Below are 24,886 nucleotides of genomic sequence, written 5' to 3' on the forward strand. Positions count from 1 at the left end.
AGATAAAATGAATTAGCGATTTTTGTGTCTTGGTAGATGTAGTCTGGTGTGGACTCCCCGATGGGAGTGCAGCAGCAGGGTATGGAAGAGAAAGAAACCTACAAGCAGAGATCAGACTGTTTTCTCTCTTGCAGAGAGAATATGAGAGTGTGATACATCCAAGTCATGGGTAAAACATCTCAACAGGAGGGTATGATGAAAGCTTGTGTTCTTCTCAAACTATGTACCCATGGCGTTCCTGAGCTAGATGGAGAGAGTATCAATCTTCAGGACTGTCAGTCTAGCAGTAAATTCACATACAATTAAAAATCTCTCATGCATATTGTGCTGTTCATGAGAAGTACCAGAGAGCAGTCTGCAGGTTTTCAACCTTCTTTTCAAGGGTCAATGATGCCTTCCCAGTTGAAATGCCTGGGGAACTCTGTTAGGTGGAGCAGTAGACATTTGATAAGATTAAACAGGTCAAGCAAAATAAAAGAATTACTTTTTAAAGTAATTATTTGATTTAGGATGTTTCACAAAGTGTTCTGCTCTTCAGTGTTTTTCAGGATCCTGTGACTGGTTGGCTGAGAGGAAGGCAATTCAGTAATCTGAAGTGGGTTTTGTTTTGTTTTTTCTGTAGGATCTGCTTCTGGCTCAAAAATGGCTCTGGAGGGGTCCTTCAGCTGCTGGAATGGAACAGCAATCAGGCTGGGGCAGGCTTGTGACTTCAACAGGGACTGCGCCGAGGGAGAAGATGAGGGAGATGTGTGCAGTGAGTAAACCCAAACCCCCGGGCTGCATCCACCTTTTCCAAAAGCATTGCTTGTTCTGAATTTTTATGCCTGAGACTTTAGCACTAATATACTAATTCAGTACTATCAAAAGAGCAGTATTCCCCATAACACAGGCAGTTTCTCTGGGTGTCTGCCTGGAGCGGGCTATTTGATATGTTCCTCTGCTCACCTGCATTAGTTCTGCAGCAGGTTCTTAAGATGCTCTTAATGCTTCATCTCTTCCAAAGTCCTGATCAAAAATGCGAAGAAAGTGTAGCCTGAATAGTTAAATGCTTTACAGAGTTATGAAATGTGTGGTTTGTTAGAGCTTTTAATCAAAATGTAGCACAGTATCTGGCAGAAGGGAGAGGAAGGAGAAAACTTCTAAGATGAAAAATTAGTAGAGCCAGTAGCTTGTCTTTGACCAACTCCTGTGTCTTTGTAATTCCTCTTGTTTTCTATCCTCTCTTCAGCAGTCAGCAGTCTAATAAAATAGAGCAGAAGATAGATAGCAGCCTGAGTTTTCTGAAACATTACTGTGCCTGAATACTTTGTAATTGTGCTGCATAACCTAGGTACTGCAGGACCTTTCTTTAACTGTCTTGAAGATGCTTTATCTCTTTTTCTGCACCTCTACGTGTTCTACCTCCAGTGTTTTCCCCTCTTGCCAGTCTACAGCTAGTTAGGAGTGGTGGATTGTCAGCCATACGGTTATCCACAGGGCAAATATATCAAGAAAAATAATCTTTGAGAGTTCATTATTTACTAATTTAAAGTGTATGTGTCACAGCTGATCTAGCCTGTGGACTTGTGTCAAAAGAGCTGCATTGATTTGGCATGCAAAAAAATGTGTTCCCTGATGAAATTACCAGTCCTAGCAAAAGCTTTTAAAATAGAGGGGGCAATTATTCTCAGTTCAGCTTTTATATGTGACGGCTAGAGAAGGGGAGAATCTGGATAAGGTAATTCAAACAGGCTGAGTTGATACAGAACCATAGAATGGCTTGAGTTGAAAAGGACCTTAAAGATTATCTAGTTCCAACCCCCCTGCCATGGTCAGGGACACCTCCTGCTAGACCAGGTTGCTCAAAGCCCATTGATCCTGCGCTTGGACATTTCCAGGGAGGGGGCATCCACAGTTTCCCTGGCAGCCTGTTCCAGTGTCTCACCACCCTCTCTAATCTAAGTCTACCCCCTTTCAACTTAAAGCTAATAGCCCTTGTCCTGTCACTACATGGCCTCATAAAAAGTCCCTCCCCAGCTTTCCTGTAGGCCCCCTTCAGATACTGGAAGGCTGCAATAAGGCCTCCCCAGAGCCTTCTCTTCTGGCTGAACAACCCCAACTCTCTCAGCTTGTCCTCATATAGGGGAGGTGCTCCAGACTTCTTATCATCTTTGTAGCACTCCTCTGGACTCACACTGACAGGTCCATGTCCTTCTTATGTTGGAGGTCCCAGAGCTGAACACAGTACCCCAGGTAGGGTCTAGACCAACAGACCTTCGCTGCTTCTAGCATAAACTTCACGTAGGAGTGACACACAACTTCCAGCAAATTCCAGTCATTACTGACAAAGAAATAAAGTAACAGATGTTGTTGTGGAGAAAAGCGGTTTGACCTGGGATCATCCAGTAAAACTATTTAAAACCTGAAATGATATGCTGCTTCATCATGTGAGATGTTGTTACAGTTTGAAGCTCTTTTCTTTAACAATGCACACTTGGTGAACGTTAAAATCGCTTTCGTAGGAAGTGTCATCACTGAGGACTTGCAGCTCCTTAGAACCTGTAGTGCTTCATGTTAAGAGTGTTGAAAACTTCTTTTTGTCTAAGAGCTTTAAAACAAAGCTCTAAACCCTCATAATGGTATTTCTATTGTGTTAGACACTTTAATTTAAAAAAAAAATAATAATTAGCAAATTATGATAAACAGTAGGTTGAATGAATTTTCATTTCATTGGAAGTAGAGAGACGTGTTGTTGACCACCAGCTGTACATCCAGATACACCGTTGTGTCTGTCTGCTATAAATGGCTCTGCCTTGTGAGGGTAATCCTGCCTATACCGGTGGGAACAGCAGAGCTCACAAGCTGGAGTTGTACCAATCATGGATGCAAACTAAATACCACTGTAGGATAGGAAAAATGTAAAAAGCAGAAGATATTTAACTGCCTGTTTAGCAGAGCATCACATTCTAGCTGGAGGAGAAGACCACATGGCTTGTTTTCAACCACAGGTACTAGGAATGAGTTATTACTCCCAACCAAAAGACCTGAAAAGCACCATCTTCCACCCTTGCAAAAAAATCACTGGCTTGCCTTAGCAAGAGCTTGAATTGTGGGTATGTCTGCTTATCCACTTAGAAGCCTGCTTGGTTTTAAGGCTGATTTCTCTGCTTTTGCCTCTTAACTCTGTTGAATATTGTTGGCATAAGAGTTCTTATACGAAACAGAGGAATGATCTGATGTTTTAGTTGTCAGTTACATCTGCATGGCAGCCGAGCACAAAACATATGTCATCTTTCAGCGTTTCAGTTTTCATTTTACTCCTGAGCAACACGGATGTTTTCATCAGCTTTTTGCAAATGTGTCAGAAAAGTGATTCAGGTATATAAAGCAGAGAAGGGGTTTCCCAAATGCTTCTACTTACACAAAAGAGCTGTCAGAAAAAGAGATGTAGCCATGCTCAAAATTGAGGGGAGAGGTTTTAAAATTACCATTAACCAAAAGCTTCTATCTATGAGCTTCAAGGGGATGTTGTGGGGTTTTTTTCCTTTCAGTCTTTTAGCTGTGCAGGTACCGGTATTTTTTTCTTTCTTTTTTTTTTTTTTTTCTTCCTATTAATTTTATTTTTGTTCCATTCTTAGGTGAATAAAATCTCCCTAACACCATCCATTTGTTAACACTTCTTTACTTATTAATGGCCAATGAAATATCACGATGCTTGTTCTTCATTCAACCAGTTAGCCTGTGTAGAGAGTGTCAAATCAGAGAGGGGTGACGCCTGCAGAGGAGCACATTGCTGTTTGAGTCATAGTCAAATATTCTTGCAGGGGTGAAAGACAGTTTCAAAGAGGCAGATGTGGAATTAGATGTTGAACTGCACTGATTCAGGGTCAGACATACAGACTTAACAGATTGATGAAAGTGCCACCCTGGAAATTACTTTTCAGAAGAATACTTTGCAGACACACATTAGGCTTTGGTAGTAGTGGTCTTACATCTTTTTTAGTAAAGTCATGCTTTTAGGGATTATAATTTACTGCAATTTACTTCCTCTTATTGCAGTAATCATCCATGTAATACACATGGTATGTTAAAAGAGATGAAAACTGGAATTACTTACTGATACAGATTAGAAAAGCTTTGTTTTACAGGAAGGGAGATTTGTTTCAGTAGTCCTGTACTTCTCTTTTTAGCTAACAATAGCTTGGATTTTAGTTCAGTAATCTTTTGTTGCAGGGCAGGAATTTTGGGCAGAGAATTTTACTGAAAAGTGCTTATAATTTTGGCTAGTCCAAAAGTATTTTACTTTCTGTCTCAAATTCACCAAAAAAAATTTGGCTTAAGAAAATATTAATCAGTCAAAACATGTCAGGAAAGTAATGGATATATTTTTAAGAAAAAAAAAAAGGAGGTGCTGATAGTATATATATTATCTAGAGACTCAGAACTTAGAGGATTGACTCAGGATATGACCAAACGAGGACTGATTCTTCCTTCCAAGTGAATTGAAACCCATATTTCCTGTTTCCATGTAAAGTTTCCAAGATTGTGGTCTGGAGTCCTGGTCTAGTTCAGATGCAAATAGTTAGTTCCTCAGGTCTCTCCTGGGTTTGCTTTTCCACATTTTATAAATTTTACCTGGCATAAAGATTGGAAGTAAATGTCCTCATCTTTCAAATAAATCTCATAACTACTGGGTTATAGGGTAATTTTCAGTCTTTGCCTCATTGAATATTTAAGGATGTTAAACACATTATCAGGTGAGAGAAGGAAAGCTAGTACCTGATTCATGAAAGGAGTGACTTGGCCCATGCTATGTGGTTGGAGGAGTGCATGCACACATCTGTCAAAAGACCAGATGGCAGCTAGAATAAGAACCTATAAAGTTTGAATTTGTGATAACATGAGCAAGTGACCAAAAAAGCATAGATAATTAATTCTCCAGGGGCCGGTTTACTTTCCAGGCAAAAAATGCATGAAGAAACTACCGGATTAATTTATATCCTAGTGATAGATACAGCCCAGCAGAGTCTTCCTGCAAGCAAAATGATGAAGTGGCAACCTGTTGCCATGCTGCGCTCTCTTAAGTTTCCTGTCTTGCATACACTAATCCTTTTCCTTCTTTCTTGATCAAAAGCTCAACTTCTAGCAACAAATTCTAACCTCTGGCAGTTCTGAACTCAGCAAAGCCTTCTGGCATTAGAGAATAACTCTTCATTGACTGTTGAAAAGCATTTTCCATTTTTATGCTTCTTTTCTGGTAGAACTTAGCTGACAAACTTTTCTGGCATAGAGGCAGCTGCTGAAACAAACTCATGTTTAAGATGCATGTGCTTCATTAGATTGAGTAGCTGACCCATTTGGCTTCTGAGATTTCCTCCTAAATTTGGTCAAGGTCCATACATAGCAGAGCAGACTCTTCTGCTTACGTCCTTTACAATATGAGTCTGGAATTTCACCCAAAAGCTTAAACTGTAGTATCTGGTTGATTTGCACCTAGTTTTGAATCAAGAGCCTACTCCAACCACTTCATAAATTATTCCAGTTGCTAATTTTTCTTGCTATTGAAGGATGAGAAATCTGAGTTAAAAAAAAAAACCTTGAACTTATTTAGATTTTGCTTGAAAGGTAATTCATTCTGAAGGCCTACAAATATTTGATTAGCAACAAGTTTAACATCCTACAGCTTTTCTCTACTTCATCATTCAAAAGCAGAGACTCTTACATTCTCACCGTGCTCCAGTCTCACTGGATTACTGTATTCTCCATCTCATATCCACAAGCTGCATCTTAACCTTACTAAGGTCTAAGTCTTTTGAAGTTTCTGTCACTAATGATAATATCCCAACATGAAAGGTTTCAATAGGCATAACTCTTGCCCTCACATCTACTTGATTTTTCATTAAAGTCAGTTTGGTGTTCCCTCATCAATGCAGCATCTCTGCTAAAGTGAGTCTGCATTGTTAACATTCACAAAATTGGAAGTCCACCTTGACAGAGAAGTTCTAGCCAAAGAGGTCTTTGTGGTGTAGCAATACATGGAGTCATAAATGCTGTATGTATTCAAAGGAAGAGAGAGCAGCAGAGAAAATGCATCCTGTGCATGGGACAGTCTGAAAATTTATAAAAAAATAATTTATGGTGGAGCAATGAAATTTTCTGGGTAAGTAATAGTTTCTTATTTATGCCCTTACTTGTTCATCAACAGTAAGCTTTTTTTGGCCTCCAGGTTGCTACTTAGGTGACTCCTCCTGCTGCTCTGACTTGTTTACATCATCCTAGATAGCATACAGCCATGAAATGAATTCAGTTGGACACTGAGCCAAGCTATTTCAGTAGGAATTCGGGACACATTATAATTTGTCATTTTCTTTGAATCTCAGCCTCGGGCTGCGCAATGAAATCTAATCAAGTTCTGTAGAGGGGTAAAACGCAAGGAAGCAACTCTCTGCTTAACAGCTTCACATTTAAAGACCAGGCTGAATGAGTTGGGAGATTTTTAATGGGAAAAACTTGAAAAAGCCTTAACTTCAGTACAAGTTTTGATCTTGTCATAACACATTTCAGTGCTTGCGAAAAATAACAGTAAAACATGGCTCTCACCTCAGTGTCAGGTTCCAGGTTCAAATCTGGCCCCACTGAAAAGCCACAGATGTAAGATTTGTTTCAATTTCCTCTGTGAAGTGAGTTGTGATTCAGGCTCCTAGAAAATCAAATATTTCTGGTCTAGTTGCTGCACTTGTGGTGTACCCCAGCTGTTTTCTCAGGGTAGACCAAGGAGCAGGTGTATGTGCCACTGACAGTGAATTGGTTATTGAGGTATGTGAGTCAAAGCTGAAGCCTTGTGAGCAGGTATTTAATTGACCTGCAGTCTCAGCCAGGGGATTCTGCTGATATTTAAACTGTTTGAATGATACGGAGTTTGAATACTTGTGCCTTAGCATCTGACAGCCATTTTATAGATAGAAAATTTCAGAGGGAAACATTTTTAATAATTACAAAAAAATCTGAGTTCAGGAGCCTCCTCTTCTCATAGAGAAATGAATTAATTTGTCAGTATCTCCTGACGGTCAGATTGTCTTGCTTTAAAAGTTTGTAGTCTATCCTACATTTTGTAAGTGAAGAAAATTTTACTCTTATTTTAATAAGCAGTTGAATGGAAAAAGGAATTTCCTGGATACAGGGTTTTACAATGTGTTTAGAGATGAAATTTCATTTTTATCTTGCAATTTTAAACAGATTTCTTGTATCACTTTCCTTTCTAACAAGAAGAAAAAAAAAAGACAGACACCAAAGATAGTTTTAGGGGCAGTTTAAGGGAACAGAAAATGAGAAAACATATATGGACTTAACTGGTTTTTAGTACAGATTTAAGTACACAATAGTGTAAGAACTGTGAGAAATTGGGAACATCATCATCCCTTTTACAGCTGTGTCTGTTCATCACAGCAGTTTTTCCAGTTTGTTGGAAGGATCACCCCCACTAAGCAAGAGTGTTCAGAGGCTTTGTGTTGCCAGCCCTGAGGACTAGTTAGGCTATATAGCAGGGTAAGACAACTGGTTGTCCTTCTTTTCTGACATCTTTAATGTCTAATGTAACTCTATATTAAAAGGGCACCTTTTTCACCCAGGCTAGCTTTGTGCTCTACCTTTTTCCCCATAAAACCCAGTTTATGCCCTTTTATGGCAATGGGAAGACTTCTGGTACCTGACAGTGTTGTCAGATGTGCAATATCTGTGCAGAATCTGTATTAAGGGTCATTATTGATTCACTAAAAGTGAAAATCATGTTATAGTAGTAGTGATTTTTCATGGCATTTTACAAAGTACCCTTTCTGCCAAGGTTACTTAAGGAGTAACAGAATGTGGCCTTCATGTTGAAGAAGAGAAATGCAAAGGTAGAACTAGACAGGAGTAGAAATTGAAGAGGAGGCATTTGAGGGTTTATTGAGGATAATAGGTAAAAATATTTCATAAGTTATGAAGGAAATGGGTGATTCATGGCCAAGTAGACGATCTTCACATATGGCAATATGAGCATATGGCTCAGGGAAAAAGGAGGAGTACTTCACACCCTTTGTAAGGACTTGCAGTGTAGGTAGAGAAGGAGATAGAATGCATGAAGTTACCTTCTGCTTTAAATGAGATGACTAGTACTTCAAAACTGCTTAATTTAAAGGGAAAAAGCTGGTGTACCTTTATTGTTTAGAGCTGGAAACTTGCCTGAAATCTTGAAGCCACTGACAGAATGAGTGGGTTTCAAAGCCTGAAAGTGTGGCTTAAAATAAACTCTCCTCTTTTCATCCATTCATCTCACCAAACAGATTCACAGGTGCAAAAACTGAGGCACAAAAGAATTCAGTGATTTACCTGAGACTGCACCAGTGCTCACAGAGAGGAGTTATGTTGCTGAGCTGGGTTGATGAGAGAAATAACCTGTAAGGGAGGGGAATCGTGTTAGGAACTTAGCCCTCTCCAAGACTCCCTTCTTTGGGGCTGCAGAAGCAGTGGTTAGGAAAGCTGTTTGCACGGTGTAACCTTGAGTGGAGCTGTAAAGGCTGGGTATTTAGGGGACACCACAATGTACACTGAGATGTGTCCTTTCACTCAGGTTTGTCAAAGTGTGGGGAGAGTCACCTAGCCACTGCCTGGGGGTTATTTTTCTTGCCAACGGCCTGGTCAGGCATGTGCATGACTCCACATGAAAGGACTAAACAGCTGTGGGGGTGCCTGCATGCCTTGGGCAACCTGGGTTAGAACAGTCACTGCAGCTTCTCTGTGTGCCCAGGAGTCTCTTCCTCAGCTCAGCTGGGTTCTTCTGTATGTGTCTTTCCCTCTTGCAGAAAAGCTTCCCTCTGGCTTTTACTGTTCGTTTGAAGAAGGGGACTGTGGCTGGATGCAGAGCTCCTCTGCATCCCATCCTTCTCCATGGCGGATTGGAAGCCCGGAGCACAACCGCTTTCCCTCCATAGAAGGTGGGTGAGAGTAAATAGTAAGCGCAGAGAATAAGCAGCAGAGAGCAAACCAGATCTGCAAATGGTGGGGAGAGGGAATAAACCACAAGACCCGTTTTCCTGTGTACTTACACCAGGGAAACAAAAGTCATCTTTCTACTCTAAGTGCTTTGGGAAGACGACTGTCCTGCTCACTTCCTGTCTTGAGGGTATAGAGTGATACCTCAGGTCTCCACAACTGCCACCACTTGACCCTTTCTAAACAACTTCGCAGAAAGTCTTCATCAGCATGACCCTCCTCCATACTGATCTGTTTATTTCTTTCTGATTTTACTGTTTAGTTTCTCTGTACCACTTCTTTTTTCACCTGCTCAATTTCTTGTTTTCCTTCTCTTTGCTCCACTGTCTCTTGAGTTCCACTTCTATGTATAATTACCGTATACTTGGTTCCCCTAACCAAATCCCAGTGGTTCATTTCTAATCCTTCTCGTACAAACCATTGAAGTTTATACTTTGGGCACTGAACTACTGCTGACTGAGCTTTGGCAAGCAGGCTACCTGCCAGGATAAGCTTTTTCCTAATGCAATAATGTAAGTCATTGGAGACATTTATTGCTGAGGCACAGAGCATCTAAAGGGGTACAGTAATAACAGAAGAGTTAATGGTGTACAATCTCTACATCGCTTTAGAAAGTTAGATCCAGAGCTAAACATGAAGAGTAAGTTTCTCTGGTTTCCTGTGAAGTGGTATGGGCTGCAGTGCAGCTGTTCTGGCTGCTTTAGCCCACAGTACTACAGACCACAAAGGGATGGAAGCATAGGTAAAAACGGAGGCAAAGAGCCAGAAAGAAGGTACTGTGGGGAGCTGGCAAGTGTGGCTGATTCATGATTTGTCTGTGCTGTAGAGACAATTTCAATGAAAGATGAAACAACTGGGCTCTGACTAGTGGTACCCTCCTGAGCTGGAGGGCAGAGCTGTAACAGTGCAGATATTCACCTTTTCATGCAGGGCTGCCACAGAAAAACCCTCGTGTTACTGCTGCCCATGTTCCTCTTGTTACAAATAATGATTAAAGGAGCATTAATATTACTCTGGTGGTATTTTGCCTTAGCTCTAGTTTGGTTTGGTTTTGGCCAAGATAAATATTCTCTTCCAAGTTACTTTTTGTTCATAAAAGATATATTTTGTTATTCAGTCTTGCAAAGAGGATGAATCTGAAGTTGTGGAGCCACACAAGCTAGCTGTAGGGGGAAGGTAGAAAGACTCCTTAAATGTGTTTCCTGAGGATGTTGTTTGGCAGGTGAAGCTATACCCCTAATAAATTGAGAAAGCCTTCTGCTCTCTGGCGTTGTGCTATAGTAGGAACTAGCTGATGTAGATTCAGCAGAGGAGGTTTCACAAACCCTGAACCAGAAGGTGAGTGCTGCTGTTTGACATTCTTCCTGCTCTTTTATCCAGGTTGTGTACTCCTCCTTAACACCAGCAAAGCACCAGCAGCAGCAAACACTGCCATGACCAGCACTGCTTTTCCAGCTCCTTTGAGGAACTCTCCCTGTGAGGCAAGTTGTAATGTTTTCTTTCCTTTTGCAATTTGCAGAGCTTTTTTGTGTGTCTGATTCTGGTTTTCAAATGCAGGCACTAGGTCAGTAGTACAGCAACTGCTTTCTCTGATGGATTATCTATAAAATACACATATTTAATGCCCCTGTGTGCAAGGGAAAGATATGGTTATCTGCTTGAAATGTCACCAAATGGGCTCTGGAAAGCTTGACGTATCCTGTCTTTGTCGTACGGCCTCACGTGATGTGTTGCAATCTTCATAAGGAGGTGTATGTGCTGCAAGGGTAGGGCAGCCAGCGTTTCAGAAACACAAAGAGGAGGAACCTTACGGCATGAACAAGATTTGTATTTGCAAGATACAAGAAAGAACAGGCTTCAGGACTGTCCCTGAGCTACTCATAAAATAAGGTGCGTGCTTTCTCTAGCACTGCTGGGATTTGAGCTGACAGGTCTTCATTATGATGCACTTCAAGCCTACCAGTCCTTGTGTAGACCTGGTTCATAGGAGCACTGAAGTTAGCACAAAAGAGATAAATTAATGTAGAATGGAACCAGGTTCATATTCAAACAGAAGCTATTGGCAGTCATAAGATTTCAGCGTAAGCAAGTATATAAACATTTTCCAGGCAACCCTGCTCATGGTTGCCATTTCTGAGTCAGTTGTACTTAACCCTTAAACTGTGGCTTAAACAAAGATGTGACCTGTCTGCATCTTTTTAGTCTGCAGCTTGACAGAATATACTATCACTGATAGGATTTATTTATGACTTATGACTTTGAACCATGGCTAGTGACTTTCTTATCTTGAGTGGTCACCCTGAAATGTCACATAAGCTCTTGGATCCTGGAGCAGAGGTATTTGGGAAAATCGATCCTAAAAAAGCTCAGTTTGTTGCTTAAGCACTGAACAGAAAAAAGAATCGGATTCTCCCTGTTCCAGTGATCTTAAAATGCAAGAAGGACAAGAAGGGATGCATTAGAAATTCCTCTGGAATGATAGTACATAGAAGATGGTGTTTCTTTGCCTTAGAGTTTGGTTTGGTTGACTTCTGTTAGGTACCTCAGTTCATACAGCAAAGCACGCCTGGTTTTGCTTTCTTGATATATTCACGTCCTCCTTCTTTAGGAAATACGTCCTACTTTGGTTTTCCTCCCTTCTGCAACAAAGGCGTGTGCAGGTTCTAAATATTTTAAGACCTTGTTCTGCCACGGACCAGAAAGAGCAAGTGTTTTTCATAATCCACCTGACACAGGAATCAGAGTGAATGATTTCCCAATATGTGTATATTTTTTTCTTGTGTATACAACAGTGCAAATAATTAAAGTTGCTGCCGGGGGAGACGCTGCTATGGATTTCATCTGCTCACATGCCAGCCCACCTCCGTCACTCCCCTTGGCACTTAAAAGGCATCCGGACGCATCCAGCATTGCAGCTGGCGGTAATAAAGAGTGAAGGAGTTTGGCAAGGGTTTTGTCTCTTGCCTTTTCATATAGTGTAAAAGCTTTACTCAATGAGCCTCTGGTGGCTTCAAATTCTATTTTACTGGAACAATCTGTCTGTGAGCAGAATAATTTAATTCCACTTTTCAGCACAATACAAGAGGAGATAGGACATATTCCTCCCTACACACTTATTCCTCCAATAGGTGCCAACAAACTTCCTTACAGTGAAATTATAGTCAGAAAAGAGGTTGTGAAAATACCATAATGCTGTCCTGTATTTATTCACTCTCAATCACTTCCTGATTGAACTGGCTCCAGTTCAGGCACTAAAAGATGATTTTTCTTTTACCTGTCACTGCTGACAGCTCCACCTGGCATGTCACAACCAGGACAGATTCTCTGGCAACTGAAATCCCACTGACAAAACTCACTCATGATTCATGTGGCAAAGGGATCTCAGCAAGTGTGTGCAAATTAGACCCATTTATCCTTCCACAGTCGGAGGAAGCCATAAACCTGCCCTACCTCTTGTATTTGATCCAGCTCACATGATCCATCAGACATCTACTTGCTCTCCTTGCATGTTCACTTACATAGCAGCTTGTTCTGACAGCTGGTTCCTATACCCCAGAGAGGTTCTGCTCAGATTCACATCCTGCACTAATTAATGGTGGAGGCTGTCCTTAAACCTGTTGTTTAACACCCTTCCTCATCCTTGTGTGCCATGGCTACCCACATAGCAACATAACTCAGCTGAACACTTTGGGGTGAGACTGAGTGTGCTGCCCCACCTACTCAGGTGTCTCACCTCTCCTGGGTGAGTGGAGCTTAACCCTGCTCTGTGCGTGGGATTTTGCCAAAGGCCATATGCTGCAAGCCCTGAGAGCAACAAGGAGGCCAGCAGACATCCCCAGTTTGCTGGTCTTGCCTCCCTTCTCATCTCTCCCTGCTGTGTGGAAGCCCTGGAGCACTACTAGACCCACTGTTTACTGAAGTTACTATTTCTTTCCCATTCCTTAATTTGCTTTGATTTTATCCAGTCGTGTAACACAGTAACACCCACCCTGGCAAATGCTGACACCCTGCTTCTTAGTCTGAGGTGTTCACAGGAATTAATCACTTCAGCCCCAGCGGGAGGGCATTACCTGCTGCAGTGCTCTTTACCAGGCTGGAGGATCCTGGGTGTTGGCCAACATGTCCATGGAACCAGGACTCAATGCTGATAAGGAAACAGTCAAGCAGTCCACATTGGGTGCCAGCCACAGAGAGTTTGCTAATGCTTCAGACTTTTTTATTTTCTCTCTCAACCTGGCTCTTTAACTGTGATAGACTGGCAACAGAGATAGCTGAACAGTCTGAGAAAATGACTGCTAGCACCCTGGGGAACTATGGGGTGACCTGGTCTAAACACCTTTCCTGCTGAGGTTCTGGCCAGCTGTTTGCATCAGTGCTGACACTAGCACTTGGAGACTCTGGAGCCTGGATGATCTTTGGCATACATATTGCTGCTAAGTGCAAGTCGAGCATGGCCCTCCATCCCTGTGCTCTCTCCAGCTTGAATTCTGTCACTAGGAGCCTGCTGGGCTTCTTGGAGTCTGTGCTTCCCTGGTGTTCCTCGTGCCCAGTGAGAGGCTCCTTATTAACTCAGAAAGGGGAAAAATCAGCCTGACCTGCTTTGTACTGCTCCACATGCATCAAAAGAAGAGAAGGTAAAAATGCGTGCAGGAGATACCATAATAAACACAGCCTGTACTTTCCCACACATGTTTGGGATTTGTCCTAATGTGCCTTGCACTCTGTGTATGTCTTTATATTGCACTTTGCTCCTGTTTGTTTTGAGGAGCTTTATATTTTCTTCTTCTTTGTTCTTCAGTGCTTTTGGCATGTCAGAGCTGTTTGTCGTGCTGCCCTTTGTTCTTGGTTCAGTTAGTTTTTCTCTTTCTTTTTGTTGTTTTATTAAATCTTGGCTAGTGTATCCTGGCTTCAAAGAATCTCTCTTGTTTGCAGTCCAGACAGTCTTTGTTATCTTTTTCATGTTGCACATTTGGTAGAGTCCTTTGCTTATTGACCCCATTAACTGCGTGTTTAAAACCCAGTTTGTATGGAAGAGGGAAACTGTGGCACTTCTACTAGATCTTGGGGAACTGCAGCAAGTGGTATGCGTAGTCTAGGAAGAGATGGTCCATTACCCTGAAGTAGCCAAAAAGAGAGATGCAACAAAAAAATCAGGAAATGCTTCAGAAACCAAACTGCGTCACAGTAATCAGGAATGAAAGTCTTTTAAGTCAGATGTAAAAGTTCATTGGAAACAAAGCACGTGTAATTGAGCACAGGAATGCACACTAAGTGTAAAGAATAAAACCAAACAGTGGCCTGATTGAAAGGTAGATTTTCTAGAGCTTGAGCAATAAAGCACAGCATTATTCTCCCCTTCTCTTCACACTGTAATTCTCCTCCCCTGAGTGCTGGCCTGCACAAGGCTGACAGGGCAAAGAGGACTGTGGGGTGGTTAGACATTTCCTCGTTTTGAAGAAGAAATCCATATGCATGTCATTAGTAGCTATACTGCTGTCTGGGAATCTGGGAAACCACACTGCAATTAAAGTCCAAGGGAAGTGCCGTCATCTCAGATGCCACCCATGGCAAAACTAAATTGCTTTACCACAGCTGACAGCCCCTAGGTGTGCACAGTTTCCAGACTGTCATGGCCACCTACTTCTCAGTACTTTGCAAACATGTCAGAGAACTGACACAAGTGTTAGAGATGCCCAGGGAGCACTCACCTTTATGTGCAAGCCAGAGACTCAGTTCTAGGCCCCCACATCTGGACAGTGAGGCAATCCCATCTCCCTCAGTCCCAGAATTGTCTCTGAGCAAGTGCAGAATCATGTACATTGACTTGGGTTTCATTCCATTTCTCAGAGGTGCTCCCTGCTGTCTGCATCCTCAGGCTCTGAAGGATGCTGCGGTGCATAGGTATGTGGAAGACATACCTGTGTCTTCCTGAGGTGTTTGGGCTTCTGTCATAGCAAGATTTAAGACCAGGTCCAGGACTACTGCATTCTGTGAGGGCTTGGTACAGAGTGTACCAGCCTGGGCAGCAGTTAGTTATATCTATCCTGTGAGATTTCATTTTGTTGTGGATTATGGCTATTATTTCTGCTGGAGAGTCACTGCAAAAATGTGAGCAGTCTGGAGCCTGATTTTTAGAAAGGCTGTGCTTTGCTCAGCACACGAGAATCTGTCATAGACCTTAGTGAGAGAAGTAAGAGCCATGCAAGCAGTTTTGGTATAGGCTGTAACAGAAAAGGAGAATAACAACAGGGGTGGTGTTGGCCTAGATGGCAATGAACTTGAAATTAGCCTTATATGTTATTTCACACGTCTCCTCAGAAGAAGGTGACTCTGCGAGAGGGACTGCATTGTGACTAAGAAGCAGATTATTTCATTTTTCTGTTAGATCCTTGGTCAAACATTTTAACGTGTATAGTTGTGCTGAGAAACAATGAAAACTGGTTCCTGTGATAGTAAAAGAGCTTTGTGCTTTTGGCTGTGTTTAAAATAATGAAAAACTTTTCCTGATGCTGTTTTGACATTTCAACTAGCTATTTCTTGAAAGCCACCATCATGTTATGCAAGTTAATACTAAACTGAGCCAGACTTCTTCTAAGCCTGAAATTACTTTTTGGATATAAACATACTGTCTCTAGAAAATAAATTTAATATGCTGATGTAAAACAGTGTAGTTGAAGGTTGCCCTTGCGTTCAGGTTTATAGATGCGAAGATGTTTTCATCCTCTATGGTTATTAATTCAGTTCTCTTTTCTATGCAAAACTGCTTTATTTTTTTTAAAGCATGTAAATCAATAATATAAATCATTCCTTGAATGCATTCTGGGCCCTATGCTGACACCTGCAGAGTGTATCTCTTTCTCCTCTATTCCTTGAGCTTTAAATAACTTAGAAGGGTACATGGTAATAACATTGACTCAGAACATTTATGAGCATGAAAAATGCAACATAGATAGGCCTCTAGCACAGCCTTTCATGTGTTTTATTTTGCAGAATGTTGTTAGCATCCTTTTTTAATTTATTTTAAAGTGTTGTTTTTAAAATCTGTACAGCTTATTCACTTTTATCTGCCTTTATATTTTCTTTCTTTCTTTGCTACCTGGCTTCCATGTCACTAGATTGGTGGATCTATAATAGCTGAAATTTCTTGAGGGTCTAGTCATTCCACAGTACTCTGGCAGCAAAACTGTGAACTCTTTCTTTTCCTTTCTCTTTCATTGCTGTCTTTATTTTTGTTTGTTTGTTTGTTTCCTGAAATAAAGGTACTTTTATTAGGTTCTTGATTTTATGAAAGTAAACATAAGTAAGAAATAATGTGAGAATAAGTAGCATGAGAGTCTGTTCATATAAAATACAAGCTTCTCTTACCTGCCTGGGTATTTTAAAGCTACATGAGCAGATCAGTTAATTATAATTTTAACATTTACATAAGGTTCTTGCTTGCACACCTGAGTCCTAAGCAAAAGCAGACAAGTTAGCATGCTACAAGAGAGACTAAAGAGCTCCTCTAATGCCTGACTTACATTGACTGGATCAGTGCATTCACATCTGAAAACAGCTTCTACTGTTTCCCATCCAGTGAAGAAGACAAGAGTTAGCTTTTTCAGGGGAAAAAAAAAAAAAGTGTATTTAAAGAGTCTGCAGTTCCTGGTCAGGACAATTTTGAGCAAATATTATAGGTGGAAGGCAAGGATTAGGGGCAAGAGAACTAAAGTGATGGCTCACGGAAGTAAGCCTGTGTGTAGAGTTGGGGTGTGAGTAGTGATATAGCCACCAGCGGGATCCAGCTACTACAGTTCCTTGGGAGCAGGATGCCTGTGAGCTCTTCTCCATCTTCCTAAAAATACCTTAACCCAAGCCCTGTTTGAAGCATGTTCATCTTTTTCCCTTTCTTTGGTTATTTGTGCTAAAGATGGACAACTAGCTTTTCCTGCAAGGAAGGGCTGTAATGCACCAGTCAGGGGCACTGCCACTGAGAAAGGGAAGAAAAAGAAACAGAAACTCTCTGGAGTGCCCCTGAGAAATGTTTTATTTATGCTGGTGTGAGTGTGTGTCATTGGTCCTCAATCAGACATCTGAGCACTAGTTTATACTGGAATGTTTCTAGCCATTAAAATAGCCTCACAGGTGTAAACAGACCCAAACATCACCCAGAAGGTTCTCAGTATTTTATTTCTTTTGTACATAAGGAAGTAAAATGCAAGTCTCAGTTCTCATGTGGGGTTGAAATTATGCAGCTTGTGCTAGAAAATCTATCCTTCTTGGTTTTCTTCACCTCCCTGTTAAACCTGCCAAGCTCTGTTGATATTGATAAGGATTAGTTCATTCTTTCTTGGATGAGTCGAGTTTCCTGTTTGGCCGTTCAGAAATTCCACCACCTCAGAGGCTAAGGGGATTTTCAGAGGGCGTCTTTCCAGATGGTGTCTGCAGTACAGTGCATGTGGCCATCTGACCCAAATTTGCCTCAATATGCTGTGTATTTACCATGGGCTCTCTCTCCCTTGAATTTTCCCCAAATCAATTTAGAGTATTTCATTTACCGAGTCAGTGGGTTTGCATATGAACAGCTTATCACCAGCTATGGTGGGTTCTAAAGCCAGAAAGCAAGGTGCCATTGAGCCAATGTCTACCTGCAATGCTTAATTAATTTCTCAGTGATGTTTCTAGCTTCTGAATATTTTTCTCCTGGTTTAACACAGAGGGAGATGTTTGATACATAGTGTTAGGGGAATGCCACCAGCAGCCCAGATTCAGACTTTTCCAAATGTGCCACGGCACTGCTTACAGGACGTATCATGTGTGTAATACCATCTGCCATCATTGATGCCAGATTCTGTAGAAAGAATGCCAGCCCCATTCGGAAGTCCTTACTGTGGTATCCAGCTCATCATCTGCTTTGGTTCACTTCAGCAGGTGTGAAAAGACCTGAACTGCCCTGCTGTGAAGCTTAGAAACCATGAAAACCACAGCCAAAAATGCCCATTTGGACACAGTGCCAGTCGATTCACTCAGAGCCAGTTCATTAGAGGCTGCATATTGCACTTTGCCAATGAGCTGATCTCCCAAGTCTAATGCCAAGTGCTCCTTTCCTTCAAACAGCTGACATGTGTGCAAAGGCATCCATTCCAATTCATCAATTTCTTCAGCTTTTGCTCTAGTGTTACATTAATATCTATCAAAGGCTTGCTCTTTTCTCACTTTTGACTGTGTAGATGTTGCCTTTTACTGTCTGGCAGGTGTCCAGAAGAGACAGAGGTCTGAAAGCTCCTGCGTAATAGGAGCTTCAGAGATTTACCTCTCAAATTTTGGACTGTCAAAATAGCATAGTGAAGTTGCTCCAGCTCACCTGTACTAGAAATTTCACATAGCATGTTACAATAGAGTTGGCATTAGAGTCCTAAAAGTGCTTCACGTGTGGACTTGCAATATGAGGAGTTGCTTTCCCTGCTATAGGTTGAGTGCTTTAAGTGTGACATTCCAAAGTTATTTAAACAAAACAAAACAAAATTTTAAAAAGAAAGTTTAGTTCTGATCAGTTTTCTCGAGGGAAATTACTTAAGTGGATCTGAAAGGTATTCCAATTATTTTTAAGGAAAAGCAATTTTCGCTGTAATTTTAATAGCCTCCCTTCATAGGCACTTGAAAATATAAAACACCTCACAAGTTCTTTCATCTTGATTGTCACCTGACATTAAGATCATGGATGCAGTAAGAGGAGCAGCCTTGCAGGGATCAAGTTTGAAGGCATCGGCCTCCTACACCATAAACATTTGTCAGTAGCGTCTTCCACCACTGTTGGTTCTGGTGAACTTGTGGGTATGAACTCAGCCATCCTCAGCCACCTCCCTGGTCACCACTTTGTGTTGTACCTGAGGCAGTTCCTGGCAGTCCTGCTCGACTCTGCTTTCTCTCTGTGGTGGCTGCATGGTGAAAATCCTCACTGTGCTTTCCACTGTCTGACGTTATGGAAACAGACACGGGACTCCACAAGTCCTTTCCCAGACTTGGGGTGAGAGTTGAGCTGGTGGTCAGACTTGAGCAGTGGCTTGTCCCCAGAAGTGCTGTGGTCTGGAAGGCTCCTGTGATAGCTTGCTGAACCACTCAAAGCATTACATATCAGTCTTGAATTTCTGGTCGAAATAACATAACAAAATGGATTCACAGACCCATACTTGCATATCCGTTTGTAGATCTTACCAGTGTTTGTGTCATACACATGCACTAGCAGTGCAACAGACCCAGGTGTGATTCCAGGCAAATGCAGTAATTCCAGGGCTGGAGAGAGAAAAGAACCACATTTAGATTTTTGGTCTCCATCCTAGTTTTGCAGTGGAGAGAGTCACTGCTGTCTTTGTAGCCTTGGAGACGGGCAGGTGAACTGCACTGTTTACCTAAGTTCAGTACTGGTAATTAATATAATGAGTATCCAGAATTTTGTTCCACCCACCCCAAAATTGTGAGCATAAGCTAGGAATAATAGCAACACTTCTGTCCTTTCAACCCCTAAATCTGATTTAGCTGCCGGGACAGACTTACACCATGAGACAGGAGCAGGAGGCAAAATCTAGCAGTTATTTTTTATGCTGACAAAAGGGCATGAATATTCTTTGCTATCAAAACAAGAAAGCAAGTGATGTTATCAGGTATTCCTGCGTAAAATACACATTTAATTCCTAGCCTCCTGACTTCGGTGTTGGCTTTGAAGTATTAAAAAAAATAGAAGGGTATTTTTTAACATGCATGGATGCTGGATACTGTGCTGAACACTTCCTTGTGTCCAAAAACTCCATTGTTAATGTAGCCTTAATAAACTTGTTCCTTCACCATTCTCAACTCAACTGATTATTGAGATGATACCCAGCTCCTGCGTGTAATATATAGGTATATTTTACTTATGCTCTTTATTAACAATAAGCTAGCTCTTCTTCTTCCCAATAAAATCTGAAGACTATGTTCATATAATATGGATACTGACACTAGCCTGTTGCAGAAAGTTATAAAGCAAGAAAACTACACAAAATAATTTTATATAAGGGGATAAATGCATAGGAATGTACTCAATTACATTGAACATAATAAAAACATAAAAACAGATTCCCTAAGGTATTTTAATTGACAAAACCCATAATTATTGCTGAACTTTAATTGGAAAGTCTCTAGAAACTTGCAAAGAGGTAAGGAGAAACTGATTTTTGAAGTGTGTCTAGGGGATGAGGATGTGATTTCCAGTGCTGCCTGTTTATTGCAGCTATTCTCCCTGTGGTTTTGCTGCTGCTGGAATAGAAAAGTTTGTTCCTGAAAAAGTTGTTAGTCTTAACTTGAATCTCTTGGGTGGTGTCTTAGGGGAGTGTGATCTTTGTACTGCAAATAATAGAGGTATTAGCTTATCCCTTTAAATTACATGTATGTGAAAGCTAAAACACAGGTGTTTTGAACTCAACTTTACCAAAACAAAAGGCCAGTTGTTCCAATATTAAATAGCACATACTAAGTATCATACAGGCTTCCACACCTCTGGAGTTTTCTACACATTATTATGTGAGCGTAAGTGAGGGAGAATCAACATTTCGGGGATTAGAAAGTAAAGACATGAAAGAAGAATTGGGAATTTTGTTAACTTTTGTCTAATGTTTGTGATGTTTCACCTCATCTCTTCTTTTTCTCCTAGCTACGAATGTCATGGCTCATCCATGGTGTCTTGCTGGGAAATATATCCCTGGTGCTGTTTGAGAACAAGACAGGAAAGGAACAGAGCCACACGCTCTGGCATGCAGATAACAGCGAAGGTTTGGGAACATGGCAGTGGATGATCTTACCTCTCCCAGACATGCTGGATAGGTATGAGTCTTCTCATCATTCTCCTTCGTGGTGATCAGTCATTTCGTCACTGGCTGCCTGGCAATGGAAATGGCCAGTGTCACTCCTGGAAGCTATTCCTTCAGGGAGGGGGAAGTGCTTTGTTCCCAAGAGGTGAATGAGGATAACTGAATAGTTAGAGCAAAGCACCCAATTTCAGAACCAATTTCAGAATGAGTGGTGCGCTTGGTTCACAAACTGGGTCAATGGGTAGTTTGCAGAAAGGTGCTTAAACTCTTCTGTCTCTCTATTTCACTGTCTGGAAATAATCATTCTCCTCACATGCTGTTATATGTGGAATGTTTGATCCTCTTGTGTGGTTTACTGGCGTTGGATGTGAGCACCATAGTGGATATTTTTTTTTCTGTGTATCAGAGTTCCCAGTGTTTAATGTGTCTATATCTGAGGATGAAAGGAGTGGGAGAAGAACCTGCTACAAAAGCAAACAAGGATGCATCTGAGAACCTTTGTGTTAGCTGTAGCAAGAGGCTCAGCTTAATAAAGGGCTGTCTGGGTTATGACTGTGTTCTAACTTCAAGCTTGAAAAGCTTATCTGGTAGCATGTGCTTGATCTGGTAGCATATGCTTATTTAAAGAGTGTTGTTTTAGCCGTTTCTTACAAGTCAGCTTTAAGGGAATAATGTTGTTCATTGTTTACTTTTTATGTGTGCTGTGGCTTATGCTGTTTACAGAGAAGACAGAGGCATACTTCACCTCCTGCTGCCCTGGCCCTCAGGCTGTAAGATGCATCTACAGTCTGTGTCAGGAACACTGGTGTCCTTTGTCTTTTTGGAAATCTGTGCCCTAGAAATAATGGATTTCATTAAGGGATAGTTTGCCTCATAAGAAGTTTGAACAAATATTGTATGAATATGTCTTTTATCTTGCTGGCTCTTGGGGATGCACGTAGGCTGCAAATACAACAAGGCCCCTGCCAGCGCTTCAATCCTGAATGTATAATTAATACGCCTGCGTCAAAGGCTGAAAAAATCTCAGCATTAGGCTTATTGCACAGTCACTGCTGAAGCCCCATTTGTAAAAGTACCTGGTTCCTTCACCCCCTTCAGCTGTGTTTCCTTTGAAGAATGGTATATTTTGCCATTATTATTTATGTGATTTATTTTCTAATGTTGCCAGGGGAATGTTTTGTACCTGAATTATTCTGTACTCTTATACTACTGCTTTCTTTTAAATTCTCGCTGGTTGCACAAGTCAGGCAGAGAATGCTTTGATCTTAGGAGATAGGCTCGCAGTGGTTCATGTAAAATCACAGATTCCACTGATAACACTGAGCTGACTATTATGTATAAGGTGCTGACACCCTGACTTCCCCATTACTTACAGAGAAAGACAGCTGGGTTCACTTAGGGAAGAGAGTTTGTTGGAGGCTAACGCATAGGCAAGGAAAACGGCGAAGTTTTGTGTCTCTTGAAAAGTTTTTGTCCTTATTTATTCACAGAAAGTGCACTGGTTTAATGAATTTTTTTTCCTAAGGTTTGTTCAGTTGAAACCAGTCCTTCCTGGGAAGAAAGAAAACTCCTGTGAGACTTGGAAGTACTGCAGGCATCTTTCTCACCATGTCAAAACCTGTTTCTTAGGAAAGCTGGACCGATGTACAAATTAGGAAGGAACTCTGTGGACACCAACATGATCTTGTGGAGACTGCAGTACATCTACTTTGGAGATGATAAATGCCAGTTTCATTGAACTCTAGGAAGTCTTTAATTGATATGAACACAATGCTGGTGCTGCTGAAAGCTTGCTGTGTCTGTCTTTTTCTAGTGGGTTCCTGTGTCAGCAGCTCTGAGGGTCTGTGTTAATAGAAGCATGATATTCCTACAGGAGGAGCTGAAATTTTAAACACCTCACAGAAGTAAAGGTCTTGAATAAAGCACACCAGGGTAGCAGTTCCACGCAAAATTGAAGCACATTCCATTGTGATTGGAAAGTTGAATGGAGAGTGTTATTAATAACAAGATAATATGCTCTAAAACTGCTCAAAACCATGCTGGTTCAAAAGCTGCTTAGCCATAATTTCCATGTTTGGCTTATAGCTCTTCAAAGAATCATTAGGAAGACTTCCAAGAAATTAGATCAGCTCTATCTTTAGAAACAGGCATTTCTTAAATGTTTGATATTCCTCAGGCTATTGAAGGAAATTATATTTTGGCAGAAAAATCACAGCTAGAACACTACAGGTGATTTGGCAGGAGCAGAAAGTAGGGAGGAGTATGACAAAGAAGCTAAACTGGGACTGGGGGATGTTAAATTTCTAGCACTGTGTTAGCCTGGGTAGCCCTAGACACAGCTTAGTTTCCAAGAATACCATGAGGAGAGAATTGCTTTCTTTCCTCCCATTTTATCCTTAGGGAAGCATCCAACTGCAGTTTCACCCTGTGGGAGATCTTACCTTTACTCTGTGGACTTAAAGGAGGCTGAAGTCCTTGCTTTTTACATCATCCCAAAGTTAGATATCCTTGTTCTGAAAGATGTTGGCAAAACAGCCTTGAGAGTCAGCTCATGTGGTGTGTGACTAAATAGAGTGTAACCCAATTCCAAACGCTCAGTATCTTCTGTGCTTGGGGGAGGACAGGCAAAGGGCCTGGAGAGGGATGCACCGTCAAAGCAGCTACAGTTAGACCAGCCAGTTGTGGGCAAGACCTCCTTGAGCTGTTGGATGAACAGACTGTGCCACCAAAGGTGCAAGGCAAAGTCTCCAAAGGTGCTATATTTTAACTTGCTGCTTAAAAACACTCAACATCAACTAATAATCCTTGCTGTGCTTCATTTGGCCCCCATGGAGCCACCTACCCCTCCCTGAAGGACACGTTATCTTCAGATCAGATAATCTGCACAGATTAGTGAAAGCTGGAGAAATGGTCTTTTCTGCTTACTGCAACTTACATGTTAATGCAGTGCTAAAATATCTGAGTTGAGAGTAGAGAATCACATTATTGTAAATTTGTTTTATTTGATGGAAAATTACTTTTTGTTTTCCAATGGTAAGTGACGAACCCATTGAGGATTATTCTTTTTTAACTTCACAGGAATGCAAGTGGGAAATGGAGTCTTGAAAGCTCGGTTGGAGTTGATAGTTTGGGTTTGGGTTATTTTACGCAATTGGTTCTGGTTTGTAAGTAAACATGAGTTTAGATTTAATAATGATACAGTCGTGGGAATGTGACAGCAAGAGCAAACGAGCCTGATGTAACTGAAGAGGAGTGATTTGTGTAGCTAATAATTAGACATTCTGTTAGTTTAACAGTATGGTTAAGTTATATCACATCGATAAAATACAAGCACACGTAACAAAGTGATTCTCTGGAGCTTACTGTAGGCTGATCTTATTACCACAACCTGCCTAGCAATTGTTTCACTACGCAGTGGAAAGGTAGAAAAGGATTAGCTCTAATAGGTTGAAGCCTGGCTGGAAAAATAGAAGCCTGGCTTTAAGAAGCAAATTTTAATTCTCCTGATTTATGCTTCCTTGGTGAAGCTGAGGTAAGTCGTGTGGAGTGGAATGTAGACTAAATGTTCTGTGGATCTGTCTACCACCTGGCTGGAGTTGCCTGGAAGTGGGCTCCACAGGAGCCAGACCAGGCCAGCTCTGGTCTTTTAAGGTCTATATTCTTTACTAAGCCTGTCCTTTCCTCTAAAGATCTCACTGTAACTTCTGTGAGAGGAACCTGGTAAACGCAGCAAGTGTTAATAGCAACCTGTCCTACCTCAATACAGTCTTCTGGTAGAAGATTGTATAGAAATATAAAAGGCATGTAAATGTGTCTGCTGGTTAGAAAGGTTTCATTGACTTCCTTTCTTCTTAAGTTTTTGCATTTTTTTCGGCATTACAAAGTCTAAATTGGTAGCCAGTCTTATGTAGTAGTGGCCAGATGGGGGAAGGGGGAGTGAGAGGAGTTCACTTGAGGCCCCTAGGAAACTACATTTTCAGTCCTAAATAGTAGCACCATTTGCCTTGTCACTGATAGCAAGACGAGGCCCTGTGTCCTTTTAACACAGCAGCATA

At 41.3% G+C, this 24,886-nt stretch overlaps 1 protein-coding gene across 1 annotated transcript in view; it reads left to right on the plus strand.

Moving 5' to 3' along the window:
* ALK (anaplastic lymphoma receptor tyrosine kinase) overlaps positions 1-24,886 on the plus strand; it is a 102,916-nt gene that overhangs the window by 27,863 nt on the left and 50,167 nt on the right. Inside the window, exons 3-6 of the mRNA XM_008948668.1 lie at positions 623-754; positions 8,820-8,951; positions 10,390-10,490; positions 20,675-20,844. Coding sequence (XP_008946916.1) covers positions 623-754; positions 8,820-8,951; positions 10,390-10,490; positions 20,675-20,844 — 535 coding nt within the window. The remainder of the gene's footprint in view (positions 1-622; positions 755-8,819; positions 8,952-10,389; positions 10,491-20,674; positions 20,845-24,886) is intronic.

This window comes from Merops nubicus, unplaced genomic scaffold (genome assembly GCF_000691845.1).
Source record: "Merops nubicus isolate BGI_N331 unplaced genomic scaffold, ASM69184v1 scaffold18321, whole genome shotgun sequence".
Classification (NCBI taxonomy): Eukaryota; Metazoa; Chordata; class Aves; order Coraciiformes; family Meropidae; genus Merops; species Merops nubicus.